Source organism: Mustela erminea, chromosome 15 (assembly GCF_009829155.1).
Source record: "Mustela erminea isolate mMusErm1 chromosome 15, mMusErm1.Pri, whole genome shotgun sequence".
NCBI classification, from domain to species: domain Eukaryota; kingdom Metazoa; phylum Chordata; class Mammalia; order Carnivora; family Mustelidae; genus Mustela; species Mustela erminea.
Window position 1 is genome coordinate 57345921 of NC_045628.1, and position 21228 is coordinate 57367148.

Consider the following 21228-nt stretch of genomic DNA (forward strand, 5'->3'; position numbering starts at 1 on the left):
TTTCTGAGATTAAGAGTCTCTTAGTTTATCTCACTCTCTGGTTTTGTCTTGTTTCATTTTTTCCTCTCTTCCCCTATGATCTTCTGCCTTATTTCTCAAACTCCACATATCAGCAAGATCATATAATTATCTTTCTCTGCTTGACTCATTTCACTTAGCATAATACCCTTTAGTTCCATCCACATTGTTGCAAATGGCAAGATTTCACATTTTTGATGGCTGCTCTGATCTTTATTATTTATCTTCTCCTGCTGGGTTTATGCTTTATTTGCTCTTCTTTCTCCAGGTCCTTTAGGTGTAGAGTTAGGTTGTATATTTGAGACCTTCCCTGTTTCTTGAGAAAGGCTTGTATTGCTATATATTTTCCTCTTAGGACTGCTTTTGCTGCATCCCATATATTTTGAACAGTTGTGTTTTCGTTTTCATTTGTTTCCATGAATTTTTAAAATTCTTTAATTTCCTGGTTGACACATTTATTCTTTACTAGGATGCTCCTTTAGACTCAACATATTTTAGTTCTTTCCACCTTTCCTGTTGTTATTGAGTTTGAGTTCCAAAGCATTGTGGTCTGAAAATATGCAGGGAATGATTCCAATTTTTGGTACCAGTTGAGACCTGATTTATGACCCAGGATGTGATCTATTCTGGATAATGTTCCGTATGCACTAGAGAAGAATGTGTATTCTATTGTTTTGGGATGGAATGTTCTGAATATATCTGTGATGTCCATCTGGTCCAGTGTGTCCAGTGTGTTGATCTTTTGCTTGGACGATCTGTCCATTTCAGTGAAGGAGATATTAAAGTTCCCTACTACCATTGTATTGTTCATGTGTTTCTTTGATTTTTTAAAATTAATTGGTTTGTATACTTAGCTGCTCCCATGTTAGAGGCATAGATATTTTAAATTGTTAGATCTTCTTGTTGGATAGTGTTCTTGCTCATCTCTTTTTATAATCTTTGGTTTAAAACCTAATTTCTCTGATATAAGGGTTGTCACCCTAGCTTTCTTTTGATGTCCCTTAGCATGGTAAGTGGTTTTCCACCCCCTCACTTTAAATCTGGTGGTTTCTTTGGGTCTAAAATGAGTTTTTTAAAGATTTTTATTTATTTATTTGATGGAAAGAGAGATCACAAGTAGGCAGAGAGGCAGACTGAGAGAGAGAGAAGCAGGCTCCCTGCTGAGCAGAGAGCCCAACGCAGGGTTCAATCCCAGGACCCTGAGACCATGACCTGAGCTGAAGGCAGAGGCTTTAACCCACTGAGCAACCCAGGTGCCCCAGGGTCTAAAATGAGTTTTTTTGCAGACAGCATATCAATGGGTCTTGTTTTTTTTTAATCCATTCTGATAACCTATGTCTTTTCATTGGGGCATTTATCCCATTTACATTCAGGGTAACTATTGAAAGATGTGACTTTAGTGCCATTATATTACCTGTAAGGTGACTGTTACTGTATACTGTCTCTGTTCCTTTCTAGTCTGTTACTTTTAGGCTCTCTCTTTGCTTAGCTAATCCTTTCAATATTTCCTGTAAGGCCTATTTGGTGTTTGGAAATTCTTTTAGTTTTTGTCTGTCCTGGAAGCTTTTTATCCTCCTCTTATTTTCAATGACAGCCTAGCTGAATATAGTATTCTTGGCTTTTCTCATTTGGTGCTCTGAATATATCATGACAGTCCTTTCTGGCCTGCCAGGTCTCTGTAGATAGGTCTGCTGCCAATCTAACGTTTCTACCTTTGTAGGCTACAGACCTCTTGTGCTGAGCTGCTTTCAGGATTTTCTCTTTGTCTCTAAGACTTGATTTACTATTAGATGATGGGGTGTGGACCTATTCTTATTGATTTTGGGGGGGGGTTCTCTGTGCCTCCTGGATTTTGATTCCTGTTTCTTCCCCCACATTGTGGAAGTTCTCCACTATAATTTGCTCCAATATACCTTCTGCCCCTCTTTCTCTTTCTTCTTCTTCCAGGATTGTAATTGTTGTAATATTGTTTCATCTTATGGTCTCACTTATATATCAAATTCTCCCCTCATCATCCAGTAGCTGTTTATCTTTTGCTCAGCTTCTTTATTCTCCATCATTTAGTCTTCTATATCAGTAATTCTCTCTTCTGCCTCATTTACCCTAGTAGTTAGAGCCTCCTTTTTGATTGCACCTCATTAATAGCCTTTCTGATTTTGACTTGGTTAGATTTTACTTCTCCAGAAAGGAATTCTCTAGTGTCTTCTATGCTTTTTTCAGGACGAGCTCATATCTTTATAATTGTCATTCTGAACTCTAGATCCAATATCTTACTAGTGTCCATATTGACTAGGCCCCTGGCAATCGGTACTTCCTCTTACTCTTTTTTTTTGATACGAGTTTTCTCAGAGAAGAATAGATGAACGAGAGAACAAAATGCTAAAAGGGTAACAATGACCCCATAGAAATATACACTAAACAATCAAAGGAGACCCAAAACGGCGGGGGGGGGAGAATATGATCAGGCTGGTGAATAGAACAGAGCCATACACTAGATTTTGGGTGTATTTTGGTCTGTTAGAAGAAAGAACAACCCAAATTTTTAAAGAAAGAAAAACTTATATATATACAAAAAATAAGGTTAAATACAATAAGGTTAGATAAATAAATAAATAAATAAATAAATAAAGTTAAATACAATGAAGGGATAGAATAGTAAAGATAGTAAAGGTGAAAATTAAAAGAGATTCTAAAAAAAGAATTGATGAGATAAGAAGTTGGTTGAAAAAGGAAAGAAGAAAAATTCAAAAAAAGAAAAAGAAAAAGAAGGAAGAATTTAAAATTAAAGTTGAAAGACTAAAGCATCATAGGGAAAAAGCCATGAATTCTATGTGCTGTATTCCCCTAGCACTGATGAGGTGTTCTCATTGATCAGTAAACTTGGTCTTGGCTGGATGTTCTTGCTGAACTCTGGGGAAGGGGCCTGTTGCAGTGATTCTCAAATGTCTTTGCCCAAGGCAGAATTGCACTGCCCTCGCCAGAGGCCAGGCTAAGCAATCTGCTCAAAGATTTTGCTCTTCGGAGCTTTGTTCCCTGAACACTTTCCATAGAGCTTTGGAGTACAGGAATGAAAATGGCAGCCTCCTAGTCTCCGGCCAGGAGGAGCCAAGAGCTTGGGGCCCCACTCCTCAGTGCACCCTCGGAGAAAAGCAGTCAGTCACTCCCATCCCCTGGTCTCCAGCCACGCTCTGTGCTCACCCGGCCTGCGACCGAGTGTTTCCATCTCCGGCGCATGGCCCCATTTGGAGGCTCCAAACCTAGCCAATTCCTGCAGTGCTCTCTGAAGCCACTCCTCCTGGGGGTAAGAAAGGGAGTTTCCCCAGTTATTTCACTCTAAGAGCAGTGGCCCAACTGTGCCTCGGATCATGGTTTAAGGTAACCCTGAGCAGAAAGCCCACTCCTCGGCTCTATCTCTGTGGCCAGCTTCTCCACCCCATATCTGGGAGCTCTGCCACCCTCAGACAGCCCTGGTCTTTCTGCAACCCTGAGGGTCCTGAGACCACACTGTCCCCATGAGGGTTCCACTCCCTGCTTAGTCTCTGGAGCAACGTCCCTCAGTGGAGAAGACTTCTAAAAGTTCCGATTTTGTGCTCCATTGCTCCACAGCTTGCCTGGAGCTGGCCCCTCCCCCTGCGGTCTCTCTTCCCATATATCGCCTCCATTCACTTCTCCACATGTCCTACCTTGCAGAAAGTGGTCACTTTTCTGTTCCTAAGGTTGTTGCTATTCTTTTCTTTGATCTCCTGTTGAGTTCATAGGTGTTCAGAGTGGTTTGATAGCTATCTAGCTGAACTCCTGGCACCAGATGAAATCTAGGTCTCATAATCCTCCGCCATCTTGGACCACACTCCTCTAAGGCTTAGTTCCACACAGCCATTGCATGATAACCACAGCCAACGGGTTTTATGATGGGATGATAAAAGAGAGATCCAGGATACCTGTGGTGGGCCAGCCTCCTAGTGATGGTCCTGGGGATTACATGAGGCAACATGAAGGTTCTGGATATTCACTCATTCAGCCAATATTTATTAAGAACCCCCCATGTGCCAGTGGTAAACTATGTATTTTAACTATATATCAGTGTGCAAAACAGAAGAGAATGCCTGTTTCATGGAGCTTATTAAAATTTAGTGGGGGTGAGATCAGACATATATTTGTACATAGTCTGTCCTATGATTTTAAGAACTATGAAGAAAAATAAGGCAAGTGACAGGGAATCATCGCTGGAGCACTGGTTTGAGAGGTTGCTCTCTGTCATAGGTTGGTTAGGAAGGCCTCTCTGGCCAGATGACATATGAGTAGACAGCTGACTCTGTGCTGGTCACTGATCAGGTGAGACTATATAGTTCATGGGATAACATGAGGGAAGAAATTTCCAGGCAGAAGGAAACGTAAAGGCATCTAGTTGTCTGAGCACACTAAGTGAAATGATTAGAGACTATGATAAACACATATCTGCTCTGTAAGTACAGCACCAGTTCTGCAGAGAAAGTGTTTATGACAGGAAAAAAGACTACCCACTTTTGTCTATATACACTACTTCAGTAAAAGGTCAATCTTGAAACCAGTACTCAACTTTAAGGTTCTTTAGCCATGAGCCCTTCATTCTCATATGATATGTGGCATAGTCTAACGCACCTGCAATGATGTCCCCCTTTTCTATAAGCTGAGGTCTGATCATCCAACAGTGGTGTCCCTTGGTCCATTCAGTTGACCACTACTGATCCCATGACGCTTAAGAAACAAGTGTTTCAATTATCCTGGAGTGTTAAAGATACTGAGGACACCAAACATGTCTTAATCAGTTCTGACTGCTATGACAAAATATCATTAATTTCTCCCAGTTCTGGCAGCCCTGGAGTCCAACATTGAGGGGTGTCAGCTGATTTGTCTCCTGGTTAGAGATCTCTTGCTCACACCTACTTTCTTCGTATATCCTTACCTGATGGAAAAGAGAGCTCTGGCCCCTTCTTCTTCTTATATGGGCACTAATCCCATTATAAGGGCTCCACCCTTAAGACCTTATCTCACCCTAATTACCTCACAAAGGCCTCACCTCTAAATGCCATCACACTGGGGTTTGGGACCTTAACATAAAGGTTTGTGGGCAGCACAAACACTTAGTTCACAGCAGTGCATAGTTTTCCTCAATCAGAATTGGCATATTTAAACACGAAGTCTTAGATAGACATTAGATTAATAGAATGATAACAGAAAAAGAGGTAGAAACAAGAAAAAATAAGATAAAAGAGATAATTAAATATAAAATGTATTCACTTACATTTCAGCACACAATGGATACTCCATAAATGTTTGTTTGCCATTAATCAAAATAATTCCTGTCACACATCTAACACTAAACTTATTATAAACATGAATACTCAGCAGAGTTTCTATTTGGTTTCTATCCTTTCCATATTTAGGGAATTATTATTATGGCAGACTAACGAATGGAAGATGAGTATAGCCTTGTTAGTGTACTGTGTCAAGCACTGTCACTCAGTTACGTACTCATTTATTTTTACTTTGGTATAAAATATTTTGTGGATTGTTAATTAACCTCTTATCACTTGTTACTTTCTTTTAGGGCTTTTTTATCACAAATTGTCCAGACTTAACGATTTTGGCCTCCCAATTGGTGTATCTTAACTTATCCTTCAATGACATCAGTTACTTCCCCACAGAAGTGAGTCCATTTTTATCATTGTGTACATTGCACTAATTTCTTATGAATAATAATTATAATAAAAAATAGACATTTAAGATACCCTGGAAAAGAGCAAAAAAAGAGATAGGTGATAGAGCCAATCAATGTTCATTCGTTGATTCTACTACATTAGTTCAAAGGGTTTATAAAATGTACCAAGTAGAGATCTGCGATACTTGATCATTCTACTCATGTTTGTTTCTCTTTTCTGTTCTTTAGATACTTTGTCTTAAAAATTTACAAATACTATTACTAAGAAATAATCCTATCAAAGAAATCTCTTCTGAAATTCAGCAACTTAAGCTCCTTAGAGTTTTCAGCATTGCCTTTAATTTGATTACAACTCTTCCACCTGGGTAAGGTCAATGGCTTGAGATTATGAGCACAGAAAATAAAAAGCTTATAATTTAGAAAGAGATCAATTTCCCTTTTGAAAGCAGCTAGCAACTGAATGATTCCCGTTCTCTTCCAGTTAGCTTACTTGCTTCTTATCATTGTGTTACAAGCAATCATAGCAGCTACATAGATGGCAGCTAGTGAGGGGCTAGTGAATGCTCATCTAGAGATCCATTATTTGAGTATGGATTAAATGAACACCAATTACAGAAAAAGGCTTGAGTGAGAAACTTGCACTGATCCCTTGATAGCCTTTGTGCATTTGGAAAGGACACTGCATATGGAATTAGGTAATCTAGACTTTTAACTTCAAAATTGATAATGATCTGTTTTATCTGGGGAATCACTTAACCTTCCTGGTCTCAATTTCCTAATCTATAAATCAAGAAATTAGCCAATACGATATGTATCATCCTTTAATAAGAATGTTGATATTTGGGTATAAAAGAGATGGAATTTTTCCAGACCTATGGACTGGTGATTATTTAATTCTTAAACCAAAACCTTAGCCAAATGCAAAATGACATACATCTTTCAGTTAAACAAATTGGATGTAGGTTAAGGGCAAAGGGACAGGGACTCTTATACAGTTGAACATTTTGTAAAAAAGATTCTCACTGAAATTAAGGAAATGCATCAAAATTCATTTATAAAGTTGTTCACTCAGCATTGTTTATATTTATCAATCCAACAAATTCTGCATTAATAAACTGTAAAACTATTCAGTCATTTAAAAGAATAAAAAAGCATGTTAAACTTACACCATTCCTGTATATAAACACATTTCACATTACACATAATACATATATAACAAATCAACACTAAAAGTAAGAATATTGCATTGTGTGTATTTTATTTCTATTTAAATCATCTATTTTTTCAACAGTAATATAAATTATATTTTCCCTGCCTTGATTCTAGAAGCAGCTGTTTCTCTAAGTAAACTCTGCTTCCTTTTTATTGGAAGATGGTATTTAAAACCGAGATCCATATACACTATGGAGTATTATGCCTCCATCAGAAAGGATGAATACCCAACTTTTGTAGCAACATGGACGGGACTGAAAGAGATTATGCTGAGTGAAATAAGTCAAGCAGAGAGAGTCAATTATCATATGGTTTCACTTATTTGTGGAGCAAAACACATAGCATGGAGGTCATGGGGAGTTAGAGAGGAGAACGGAGTTGGGGGAAACTGGAAGGGGAGGTGAACCATGAGAGACTATGGACTCTGAAAAACAATCTGAGGGGTTTGAAGTGGCGGGGGTGGGAGGTTGGGGGAACCAGGTGGTGGGTATTATAGAGGGCACGGAGTGCATGGAGCACTGGGTGTGGTGAAAAAATAATGAATACTGTTATGCTGAAAATAAATAAAAGAAAAAAAAAGAAAGAAATATGCATGGAACTTTCTTCCATGTGTTTTCATGGCCTGATTAAAAAAAAAAAAACAAGATCTGGGTGCTAGAAGTCCCAGTGCTACTGGGGATAACATTGCTTCTAGACACTCTGGGAACAGAGCTAAGTAATACATGTGTGTCTACTAATCTGTGTGTACACATGTATCTATATTTCTGTGTGTGTGTGTGTGTGTGTGTGTATGTGTATATATATATTTGTAAATATACACACACATAACCCTGTGTATATATACACACATAGCTACATATATGTATGCATATAAAGACCCATATATATGTATATATGCATATATGAATATGTACATCTAAATAAAATTTATATTTAATAATCTGTAAAATTGTAATTATGACCTTTAATGACTGTAACTGTCATTTAAACAAAATGTAAAAATTCCTAAAGCAACTACAACTTGTTCATAGCTATAGGGTCAACATTGCTCACTATTTAGAGATTAAGCAAATTAGTTTGAACTATTGGTTAACTATTGGTTATACTCAAAAAGTTTTAAAAAGCTATTTCTGGGACGCCTGGGTGGCTCAGTTGGTTAAGCAGCTGCCTTCGGCTCAGGTCATGATCCCAGGATCCTGGGATCGAGTCCCACATCGGGCTCCTTGCTCGGCGGGGAGCCTGCTTCTCCCTCTGCCTCTACCTGCCTCTCTGTCTGCCTGTGCTCGCTCGCGCTCTCTCCCTCTGTCTCTGAAAAATAAATAAAATCTTTAAAAAAAAATAAAAAATAAAAAATAAAAAGCTATTTCTAAAAAATATTAGAGTTTCTAAAATAAAGCAGTATATTTTTCAAGATTTTATTTATTTACTTGACAGAAAGAGAGAGCTCAGGCAGGGGGAGCAGGAGGGGAGAAGCAAGCTCCCTGTAGAGAAGGAAGCCTGAGACAGGGCTCGATCCCAGAACACTAGGATCACGCCCTGAGCCAGAGGCAGACACTCAGTCAGCTGAGTCACCCAGGCCCCTCCGAAGCAGTATATATATTTTGAATCAAATAACATGGGTTATGTATTCATATCATGGGGAGATCAACAGCACAAAGTCAACTGAGGCCTAAGTTTTTGTTGCTACTATCTTTGCCCTGGGCTGCTTGGGGCATAAGCTATGCAAATGCAGATACTAAAGCCCAGGTTCTGGAGACACAAAGAACTGGGTCCTCATCCTAGCTATGCCCCTTACAGATAGGCCCTCTACAGTTATAGTTATGCCCTTGATTATACTATGGAAAGGTATAACTAATGCTCTCAGATTAAATGTTTGAAGTTTTGTGACCACGAAAAGGTCTATTTAGTTTTCTTGTAAAATAAAGACAACAGATCACTTTAAAAATCCAAAAGGTTTCTTCTTTTCCCCAAAGCTTTAGGATAGCATTTGTTCATGAAATACATGGGATTTTTTTGTTCATTTAAGAGGTAATGACATCACCAGAATGTGTCTCTCTCCTTGCCTTGTTTTTTGGTTGTTGGGCTTTTTTCCCCCTTTTTTTTCTGTTTCTTGTCTTTTTCATCCCAGAGCCCCCCTGGAGGGCCCTGACAGACTCCAGAAAGAACCGACTCCACTAACACCACTAACACCTTGATTTTGGACTTCCAGCCTCCAGAACTGGGAGGGAATAAGTGTCCATGGCTCTAAGCCACCTGGCTTGTGGTCATTGGTTACATCAGCCCTAGGAAACAAATACAGCAACCAAGAAAAGACCCTCTCTAAATGTTTTAGAAATTTCTCAGGCAGCTTTTTCTGTATGGGGCTTTAGCTGCTCCAAACATTTCAAAGCTGTCTTAAAGGATAGAAGAATCATTTTAGGAACTTCGATTGTCATTAAGCCACCTATAATGAAAAGAAGTCCATAAATTTCAAGATTGTAGGAAAATGTAGTTTCTCCGTATTTCTACCTCTTTGCTCAAGTATTTAATTCTTTATTCATGCCTAGTAATGACAAGCAGGTAATCATTTTTAATTCCATTTTCTTTTTCTGTCTAAGGTTATTTCTTTTGTCCCATCTTGAGGAACTTGATATTTCCTACAATAGTATTGCTTCCATTCCTAATGAAATCCAGAAACTCAGGTAATCTGAAACTTGTTAAGTACACAAAGCCATATGCCCTGTCAGGACATATTTGGTAATGACTGTGTTGGAGAAAACTGAGCTCGTTCATACATTTAATAGCCACAAAACGTAATATATGAAACGTCACATTTATGAAAAAGTAACTTGAATGACTGGCATTTTTAAGACATAACATTTTCAGTAATTATTTAAAAGTTGTACTGATGGCTTCTTAATAGAATGACATGCTTCATTTTGTCCATTTTTCTGGATGTACACCTGTAGTTCTTATCAGTTTTATTTCTCCAGGATAAGGAAATACATATAACAGTGTAAGCCTAATACCAAGCCCTGATTCTTTCTCACATTGACTTTTAAAATCTCACATCTGAAGTTCATCTATGTCCTTACAGATCAGTACTCTTTCGATTATATTCTTTTGATTATGACTTTAGAATAATTTTTAATAATTAGGAGGGAGATTGTTTTTCAATAATAGCCTTTTAACTATTCTCCTTAGATCATGAGTTTTAAGAGCATTTAATATACTTCCAAGCCCCTCTTCCTCCAAAAAAATAAACACAAAATTGAGATTTCAATTATAATTGTCTTGAGTTTACATATAGGTTTTGAAGAATTTACATTTCTGATGTTAATAAATATTTTCATCCTAAAACAGAGCATATTTTTTCATTTGTTCAGATTTTGTTTTATGTCCTTCATAGGAATTTATGACTTGGGTGCCTAGGGGTTGACTCTTGTTTTCAGCTCAAGTCATGATTTCAGGGTTGTGAGATCGAGCCCCACATCCAGACCCAAATCAGGCTCTGCACAGAGTCTTCTTGAGATTCCTTCCCTCTCCCTCTCCCTCCTTCTCTGCCCCTTCTACCCCCGCCCGCCACTCTCTCTAAAATAAATAAATAAAATCTTTTAAAATATTTATGACTCGCTTCACATTAAGTCCTTTATCTTTATTACTAAACTTCTCTAAGTATTCTATAATTGTGTTGTTATTATGAATGTAACATTTTCTATAATTTTCATTTCTAGCTAACTATTGCCTGTACAGAATAGAGGAAAGCTATGTCCTTCCTTACATGAATTTAAAATTAAGCTATATAACCCAAATTATCTTCATTCTGACTCAGTTTGACTAGATTTCGTTTGGTTTTCCAGGAGCATAGTCTTATCTACAGTAAAGTGAGATGATTTTATCTGCTTTTCTAATATTTGTACAAATTATTTAATTTCCCATGTGACAATCTTTATATTTTAATAGGGGAATTCAACCTCTTCACCTTTGTTATGGCCGACATATTCAGTTTTTTTCTTCCAGTTTACCTTGCTTTTACTGTATTTACTTTTTTCTTTTCCTATTTGCCTTGGGTGTGTGTGTGTGTGTGTGTGTGTGTGTGTGTGTGTGAGTGTGGGTGTGTGTGTGTGTGTGTGTGTGTGTGTGTGAATTTTTTTAAGTATTCTCCTGCTTCCACCCCAACTTCTCTGCCTCCCAGAGCACGATTGCCTCAAGAGCACCGCTCTGTGTGTTTGTCAGTTTTTCTCTTCTGGCTGCTCTGCCGTCTGCTCAGGACCAAAGGCGGTCACAAGAGCACCATTCAGAGAGCATCAGCGACGTAACCGGAAGAAGTTTCTCTGCTCCCTGCAATGCTCAGATGCTCAGCTGCTAAGGCTGTCTCTGGTGGAGCTCTTGCAGCTTTAGAGACTGCTGAGTCTATCAAATTCCTCAGAACTCATCCAGAAAAAGGATGAGCCCAGACTGCTGAAGCCTCTGAGAAAAAGCAACTCAGGAAGGGGCAGCCTCCCCGAAGGGGTATTTAGGGACCCCCACTGGCATCTCCCTAGAGTCCACCACACTTATTCTGGCTGTCCTTTGGGCTCTCTGCTGCTGGCCCTAAGGCTCCCTAGAGGGAGCAGAGTGACCATGCCAGCTCTCGCCTTTGGGACCACAGTAAAGCCTGGGGTATGGTTTCCCTTTTCCAGACTGTGACAAGTGCAATACTCAAACTGTGCCTGTGGGGTGAAGACAGGTGAAAGGCCATGTTCTTAGCTCCATTGTTTCAAATCCTACCAAAGAATTTAAGTTGTGTGAGGAGGAAACTACACTGCACATGAGAACCTAGAGTTCCCAGCAACTTTTGACCTATAGCCCGCATGTCATCCTTTTCACTCCTAGCATCTTTGACAAGTTGGACAAGACTTTGATTTGTTTTTATGTGTCCCTCATAAACAGATACTTTTCTGCCTGTCTCCAGCACTAAGTAGAAAGATGAGTAACTGAAAAAAAAAAAAAAACCCACACACAAAACAAAAACAACACACCAAAAAAACACCATCAAGGCAGGTAGTATAAAATGAGAAAATCAGTAATGTTTGTTCTCTTCGAACAAAGGAATCGCTGTTATCAGAAACAAATGGCACAGTAAAAACCAAGGGGATTCAGGTATGAAAAATCAAAACTGCAACATAACACATGATATTTTTTGCTAGTGGTAATTTCACTGTTTTGATTAGACTTGAAGGAAAAAATATGTACTGATGTTCAGTTTGTCTATAAAAATATATTCTATCTTTATACTGTCTAGAATTTTTCTTTTTCCATAATGATATGTTGCAGAGACCCAAAGTACATCCTTTAACTCTGCTATTCACACAAATGCACTGATCTGCATAATAACAAACTGTGTCATTTGCTTTGTAATTCTCCGGTTCTAAGGAAATACTTAAACACTTGGACGTTATTGCTACTACCTTTGATGCCAATTTGCAGGAACACTGGGACAAAAAATTTTATTTTGCTATTATAAATTACATATAAACTTTTAAATTTGGTTTCCTTTATTTGCAGATCACTTGAAAAGCTGAATGTGGATGGGAACGAACTGACGACTTTTCCATCTGCAATTTTGAAGCTTAACCTGAAAAAAATCCTCTTTGAGAATACATTCACTCATCCTATGTTTTGGAAAGAGAATTCTTTGAATAGCCCACCATCCCTTACTCATATTGCTTCTTTTTTCTTTTTAAAAAATAATCTACGTGAATATTATAATGTGATCCCAGTGGAAATTCAAAAGCTACTCAAATGGTAAGCAGATTCTGACACCCTTTTAATGAAAATACACCTTTAAGCATTTAAAATGTTGTTCCTTAGAGGCCAGATGACAGTTCTACTATTAACACATCCATATCGCAGCCTTGAACATACATAGAATTCTTTAAATATCTCCTTCTGTCTCTTCAGAGTAATAATGAAGTCTGAATTCAGCCCGTTTCCTAATACTCTCAGTTTACTGCTTAATTCCAGTGTGAGTTACAAATTGCTGAGGCGTGGCTGGCCACATCTATATGGTGTGATTTTAATCTTTTCTGTGAATTACTAAGGACACAGAAGTGGTTTCTTCCAAAAAAGTGTTCTTTGGTCCCCGGCAGACCATGTGGGGAAACACTTTGTACTCTAATTTCCTAGAGACCAGGAAGAGAGCAGCCTTATTTAGAGCATTTTCTCCTCCTCAGGGATTAATGGCCAGTGCGAGAATCATTGCCAAATCTCAGGACCAGGGTTTCTAAAGCCCAAGCAGTAGGAGTCCACTCAGCTTCTCTCGTATTTTCTTCCAATGGTATAAAACTATTTTTACACTCACCAGTCCTTATATTATTGATTTAACAAATCTTTGTTGTCTGCCTAAGTAAATTTCCCAGCAGTGTATGAATTACCAGTATTGACTCCATAAAAGGCAGGAAGCCTAAACAGATAATAATCATCAAAGAAATTGAAAATGTGATTAATAATCTACCAATAGAAAAGGGCCCAGGACCTGAAGCATGTTAAATCTTACTAGTAATCAAGGAACTGCAACATCAATGGCAACAACAGATATTTTACCTGTTTTATTAAGATTAAAAAGATTGACCTTAGGGGCGCCTGGGTGGCTCAGTTGGTTAAGCCGCTGCCTTCAGCTCAGGTCACGATCTCAGGGTCCTGGGATCGAGCCCTGCATCAGGCTCTCTGCTCAGCAGAGAGCCTGTTTCCCCCCCACCTGTCTCTGCCTACTTGTGGTCTCTGTCTGTCAAATAAGTGAACAAAAACTTAAGAAAAAAAGAAAAAAGATTAATCTTAAACTTTGTCATTGGATGCCCCAAATCTAGATCACTATATACCAGTAGTAGTGCTGTAAATTGGCAAAAGCTTTGTGGAAGGCAACTGGACAGTATCCTACTTACCCCTTGAAACAGAAAGGTAAATCGTCAGAATCCATCTCATACAAATAGTTACACGTGAACACAAAGTTAGGACTAGGGATGGTAACTGCAGCGTCAGTGTGCATCAATTAAAAAGTGGTAAAATAAATTATGGTATATCCACATTATAGAATATTATGATGCTATTACTATGAAGCAAAACCAAATGTATTGCAATAAAAAGTTGTCCAAGACATTTTGTTAATTCACTTTTGAGATTTTATACATAGACTTTAACATGTATACATTTTTATATTAAGTTTTACTTTTTATAAATCTAAAATTGGCAAATTATACCAATGTCTACACCACCAAGAAAGTATGAGTGTCCCTGGAGATTCCCACCCTCACCAAATGTCGTGCTGTCAGACTTTTCCATTTTGCCCATCTGATGATTATGAAATGGTATCTGTCCTCTCTGATTACTGAGATTGAGAAGCTCCCCTTCTCAATGTTCTCTAGACATTCAAGTTTCTTCTTCTGTGAATAGTCTGTTCATGTGCTAATGTCAGTGGACTAATGGGGTTGATGTCTTTTTTTTTTTTTTAACTGATTCAGCAGCATTTTAAAATATATACAGACACTAATCCTGTACAAAGCTAGGATATAGTCCCTTTATTTTTTAAAATAGTATCATTATTTTGAACTATAAAATAAAGCATAATTATTATGGAATGTTTGGAAAATACAGAAAAATATTACAAAGGCATTTAAATTTCCTGTGATCACACTGACCAAGTTACTGTTCTCTACTTGGAATCTCTCCTTAAGAGTGTTTCCTGCTATGCATCTATACTTTTTTGTTTTAAAAAACCAAGATTGTTTTATATACATTTATCCACTTTATTTTTTAGCACTTACTTTTTACTTATGTATGTCTTAGCTCCTCAATTAGAAGGTAAGATCAATAGTGACAAAGGCCCTATTTCGCACTACTGTGAGTCTCACATAACATCAAGCACAATAGTCTATTCTTCAGTAGAGATTTATTAAATATTGACTTGATGTGTCTTCCCTTCCAGCACATCTAGGTGTGAATGGTGTCAAGGTCCCATGTTCGGTGAAGGTTTTCGAGTCATCCGATCCTATGATGGTTTTGGAACAACACACCTTCCTATTTTGTTTCTTGTGTGTTCTTCTTCCTGCTATAGAGAAGTAAAGGAATGCAGTTTTGTTTCAGGTAGTATTCCTAGTGGAAAAATAACTCTAAATTCTGAGTTGATAAGTCAGGCGATGATTTAGGAGTCCCACTTTAAAAGCCATTAGAGTTTATGTCTATAGTAATTAATCTCTTTGAGAGTACAGCTTCTTTCTTCTGTGGCTCCTCTTTGTAATCCCAGCTCCTTAGGAAAGTTTGTGACTGCTGGGGAGTGGTTGCAGAATGATTACTTAAGAAGGATTAGTAAAAGGTCTTTGGATTTCAGCGGAAATCTAGAAAATTTCTTTTAGAGCACATTTGCTGTCAAATGAGAAATGATGGAAAACTTTGCAAAAAAAGGATTTACATTACAACTGTCACTTTCATGCATCCATTCCAAGAGATAAGATAGCATTTCAAAGTCATCAGTGGGGTTCATTTCTCAGATGAGTTCAAAGTCATGTACCCAAGTTCTCTTTGTGAATTTCTGTGGAAATCCGTCCAGTGCCAACCATCTCAATTGTGGATTGTTTTAGGGAATAAAAGATTCATTCCAGTCCTATATTTAGTTGTTTGAATTCATTACCCAGGCTCTTAGAAAACTGGTACAATCTCTCAGTTATCCTGACCCTCATCTCACAAAGCCTGATTCCATAGACTGCTGCCAGCATTCAACAGGCCTTCAGTGAGAGCTGGCAAAAAAATAAAGTAAAACTTACAAAATTACATTGCAAAGCAACATACGAATGCAGTAGAACTTGAGGCTTTAAGAATTAGTGTTCGGTAAGAAAAAGGTAAAAGCCTTTTGATATACAAAGAAATTTTAGAGTAGCACAGAACTGTTTCATATTTGGTATATTTTTTAAGTGCACCTAAATCCAAAATGTCATTGCTAATGACAAAACTTGATAAAATAAAATGATTGAAATTTATATATATCTTATCTTTAGAGAATGTCAGAAAATACACATTATGTCAGGTGTGTGTGCGTGTGTGTATGTGTTTCGTTTAGTATTATTTAAATCAAAGACAAAATAAACCAGACAAAATTTTTTCTGACTGTTGATTTCAATAAATTGTGTTACTCGTACTCTCCTCCTTTAGACTCAGTTTGATTTTAAACAGAACTACGAAAACTTTGTTTGAGAAGTATATACCATATTCACCAGCAAAAGAATAAAATTCTTTATACAGAAGTAACTACCATATCATGCAAGTAATCCAGAGGAGATGTTTATAGCATAATAACAAATACATGTATTAAAATTCAATATATCCATACTTCTAAAACAAGATAAAAAATAAGATTACATCCTGGGCGCCTGGGTGGCTCAGTGGGTTAAGCCGCTGCCTTCGGCTCAGGTCATGATCTCAGAGTCCTGGGATCGAGTCCCACATCGGGCTCTCTGCTCAGCAGGGAGCCTGCTTCCCCCTCTCTCTCTCTCTGCCTGCCTCTCCATCTACTTGTGATTTCTCTCTGTCAAATAAATAAATAAAATCTTTAAAAAAAAAAAAAAAAAAGATTACATCCTACTGGCATGTAGCCTATTCATACTCACCTTTGTCTCTGAAATGCTTGTTGGAGGAAGAATTATTTTTTAATGTTAAAAATGTTGATTTTTGCTTTGAATAACAAGGTGATGTGATATTGAGATAGGAAATAAATTGAGATAGGGAAGAAAGAACAGTTTTCAAAGGAAATTACAATATCTTAGAGATGCTGCAGAAAAATGAATATACCTAGACATTTGAACAAATACGAAAAACACTTAGAGCCCAATCTCATTATTTCCTCGTGGTTAGTGTAAACCTTGAATCTAAGTGATCTGAAACATACTTATCACACAAACATTTGAAAACTGAACTAAACCTAAGAAGAAAACAATGTTCTCTTTGTAATGTCACTCAATGAAAACCAGAGATAACCATCTCGACGTGTATATTGTATATGTGCACATTTATATATTACCTTTTTAAAAATATGTATTTATTTTAGAGAGAGCGCGAGAGCATGAGCAGGGGGAGGAGCGGAGGAGGAGAATCTCACGCAGACTCTCACCTGAGTGCAGAGCCTGACCCAGGGCTTGACCTCAGGCCCCTGAGATCATGACCCAAGTCCAAATCAAGAGGCTGTCCCTTAACCACCTATCCACCCAGACGCCCAATATTACTCTTTTGTTAAAGAGGGAATTATCTACCTCACACCATACACAACAATTTCTAGATTCCTCAAAGGTTTAAATTGAAAATACAAATAAATAAATAGGGTCTTAAATAATTAGAATGAGAAGGACCTTTTTAAGCAGGAAATGCAGCCAAAAAGAAAGGATGAACAGATTCAATATGTAAAAATTTTTAAAATTCCTGGACAGTCAAGATCCTCATACATAAGGTCAAAAGACAAGCAACTCATGGGAAAATACCTGTAATACATATAACTGACCAACAGGAAAGTCGTGATTATAAATGACAGAAACCCACTCTAAGGAAATGTAACTGTATTCGTTTGTGTGTGTGTCTTTAGGCGCAGCCAATTCAGGAACTCAGACGGTCATGAAGGCAGTATCTGCTTTTCTGCCTATCTATCTAGCTATCATCTATCTCTGAGCAACACTTTTAAGCTTGCCTCATTTCCAGGTAGCAAGGATGGCCACGGATGATTCCAGGTTCATGTTCTGGAATGTCAGGAACCTTAGAGAAAAGTGCACTATCTAAGCCCAACCATTACACTGAAACACATTAGGGATGATTTTCTTTGGCTCGACTTGGTTCACATGTTCATATATGAACACAACGTTGTATCTTCATGGATGGAATGCTCTGATTGGCCAGGACTGAGTCACATGCCCATCTCTGGAACTTGGAAAGAAGGAATTCCCTCTTCCCAAAACACATGAGTCAGATTGTCTCCAAGAAAGAGTTCTGGGACTGAAAATTGAGGGAAGTTTCTCCAGCCCTCTCCTTCTATGTGATGCACGCTCACACATGCACTTGCTGTTATAGGACCACTTTGGGATTATTCTTATTCAAAGTGAGGAGTTTTTTGACATGAAGACCTTAAATTTTAGTTTATAAAAATCATGGATAAGCCTGAAGGACATTATGCTAAGTGAAATAAGCCAGACACAGAATGAAAAATACTGCCTGATCTCTCATATATGCAGGGTCTGAAAAGGTCAAGGTCACAGAAGTAGGGAGTAGAATAGTGGTTACCAGGGCCTGGGGTTTAGAGAAAATGGGCAGATGGATGTTGGTCAAAATCAATCTATTCCCTTATGTTGTTATCTTTCATTGCTAAGCTTAGCAAGTCTGTCTTTCTCCCCAAATTACATAAATATCTATCTGTAGTTTACTTATTTTACATTTTAATACTGTGCATCTCAAAATTACTTTAGTATGGAACACGAGGTGTGGTTCCAAATTTAAGTCTTTCTAGAATGCTGGGAGTTGTTCCCCTTCCTGTTCATTTCCTACTGAAGCTTTACCCTACCAACTCGAAATGCCTCCTTTATGACACACTGAATTTTGAGATAATTAGGCCTATTTCTGTTTCTTTTTTACTTTCTACTCTATTCCATTAACTTGTGATGGAATATCTATGTTGGCATCCATGTGATGCCAACACCATATTGTTTTAATTATTTTAACTGAAACTACATCTTAATATATCTTATTCAAGTTCCCACTCATTGCTATTTTTGTTCAGTACTTTTTTTTCCCCCAAAGATGTATTTATCTACTTGAGAGAAAGACAGCAAGAGTGAGTCAGGGGAGGAGCAGAGGGAGAGAGAGAGAGAGAGAATCCCAAGCCAACTCTGAGCTGAGTGTGGAGCCCAAAGCGAGGCTCGATCCCACGACCCTCAGATCACAACCTGAACCAAATGGAGAGTCAAACGCTCAACCAACTGAGACACCCAGACTCCCCTGTTCAATCACTTTCGTTATTCTTATACCTTCATTTTCATATGATACTTATTAAAATCTTTAAAATTACTTTGTATTATCTTCCTCCCTTTCACCAAATAAACTACTTTGGATTTTTGTTAGCAACTGAAGGAAACTGAAAACCACATGATATAGAACACACACTGTATGACTTAATTTATGGACTAATAATGGTGATGATATTAATTCAGCTATTGGGAGATTTTTTTCTATATTATATATATAATATGTTATATATATAACATTAGGTATATCTATATATTATATATATATTCTCCATTGTTTATGACAAAACGCTGGCCTCTTTTTGGAAGCAGTGATCATGAATATTGTTGTTTATGCACTTATTTAAAAAGTAGAGTTTTTAAGCTCAAAGATTTGATCGGTGTAGCTCTGAGGAGTACTCTACCTTGCTCAGGAAAACTGGATGCCAGCTCTGGTTGCTTTCTGCTCTGTCCTTGGTTCTCTCTGTGAAATCCGCATGCTTATTTGGCTGGGGCAGAAGGCAGAGGTTGGGGATGGGCCAGCAGGGTCTCTACAGCCCCCTGTGCTGGGGATTGTCCTTTCCTGCTTGGAACCTAAGGAGGCGGAAGTATGTGCCATGTCCTGGGCCCCGGGTTCTCAGAGGTCACATACTGGTGTCCCTGTTTAAGCAGCACCTTAATCCACAGAGGAAATGCTTTACTTTCATACACCCGACGTCATACCTCCTGTACCCTTGACAATCTCTTTCCCAGGAACCGCCCCTCCAACAACACACCGTAAGTGACAATTTGAAGACATTCGATGGTGTCACTGTCTGCCAGAGATGCCAGGGCTGGAAATGCGGCAGTACCTGACCTCAGCCAAGGCAGCCCAGAGCATTCCCCAGCCTAGGCTGGTGCAGCTGCAGTGAGCTTTCCAGGTGGTCCTGCTGGGGGGAGTTGGGGCGGGGGAAGCCCCCACCTTCAGGTTCTGGGGTCAGGGCCTGAGATCCCAGAGTTGATTGCTCAGGAAGCCAAAGGAATGTCCTGTTTCCAAATGATGACTGGACCCTTTTATAGGCCCACCACTCTCTGGGAATGCTCTGTCCCTACCAAACTCCCAGACTCAGGATCCTTACTTCTAATAAGGTCAAGGAAAGCAGAGATGGAATCATGTGGCTGAAGCTCCTCGGTGCATTATGGGACTGACTGACAAGGTACCTAGTGCAGGACTTGGCCCGAGCCAGGGCTCTGAAAAGGGTAGCTCATATCTTTAGTGTCAGAATGTGTATTTTCCCAGCCTCAACCCAAATCTCCCTTCTTCTATACCATGATGGCTGCCTTCAAAGGCATTATGGTTTGTCTTTTTATATAGATTTTAAACACCTATTTCTCCAATTTCTTCTCTTTTAAAATTATCAGCACAAGGACATTTCCAATGGATTGAATATCAGTTGAAGATCTCTGATTTTTGTTGTTGTTTGCATCGTGATTAAGTGGGGGGGAGGATGTAGAGATTAATGGCAAAATTGATTCTTTTTTTTCTATTTTTCCCAAGTTGTGCTTAGTTAAGCACTTCTAATCTTTAAATAGGATTCTTTTGGCTAGCAAACAACGCCACCGTTCCAAATGCAATTAATCTCAGAAATCCATAACTGCGCAAATCAACAAATGCCAACCCATTTTGATGACCTAGCCACTCTTTTCTGACACATCAGGAATTCCTGTTTTTCACCCATAAGAAATGCTGTATGTTTGATCAGAAAATGGCAGTTGGAGGACATACACGTGAGAGGCCCAAGGGCCCTTCTGCTGCATACCTCTGGGGAGACCTGAAGATGCTTTGTTTTGTAGTGGAAGAAAGAAAAATAATAATCACATCAGCATTATTTGAGTAAAACTTAGAAACTAGTGTTCCCTGGAGATCTTTTTTTTTAGTTGAGTTCAATTCACCAGTGATTTATTGAGCACCTACTAGATGCCAGGAACCATGAAATATAGGTTCTTTGGATCTAGTATCATGTGGAATGTTCTATGATAGAGATGTGAGCATGGTGGGAATGCAGTGAAGCATCACAGAGTCACTCACAGAGATTAAGGAAGATTTTGTGAGGGCATATTTGTCAAGCCAAGTGAGCAGGGTTAATGTTGTCAAGTTTACAGCAGCGAATTTTGGGAGATGAGGCTTAAGGCTAGAGAAATAAATTGGATGAGTCACGAGGCTCTCACGTGATGCACTAAGAAGTGCTATTAACTGCTGAAGAGTCATTGAATATTTTAACAGAAGAATAACATGATCAAATGTGTATTTTAAATAGATTGGAAAATTCAGAG

General features: G+C 38.4%; 1 protein-coding gene across 2 annotated transcripts in view; it reads left to right on the forward strand.

The window, feature by feature from the left end:
• The window catches only part of LRRC63 (leucine rich repeat containing 63), a 42974-nt gene extending 26815 nt beyond the window's left edge, over nt 1-16159 (forward strand). For both annotated transcript variants that reach the window (XM_032315432.1, XM_032315433.1), the window contains exons 6-10: nt 5606-5704; nt 5945-6081; nt 9526-9609; nt 12455-12694; nt 14871-16159. In XM_032315432.1, the coding sequence (XP_032171323.1) occupies nt 5606-5704; nt 5945-6081; nt 9526-9609; nt 12455-12694; nt 14871-15090 (780 nt within the window). In that variant the 3' untranslated portion in view covers nt 15091-16159. The remainder of the gene's footprint in view (nt 1-5605; nt 5705-5944; nt 6082-9525; nt 9610-12454; nt 12695-14870) is intronic.
• The last annotated feature ends 5069 nt before the right edge of the window (nt 16160-21228 follow it).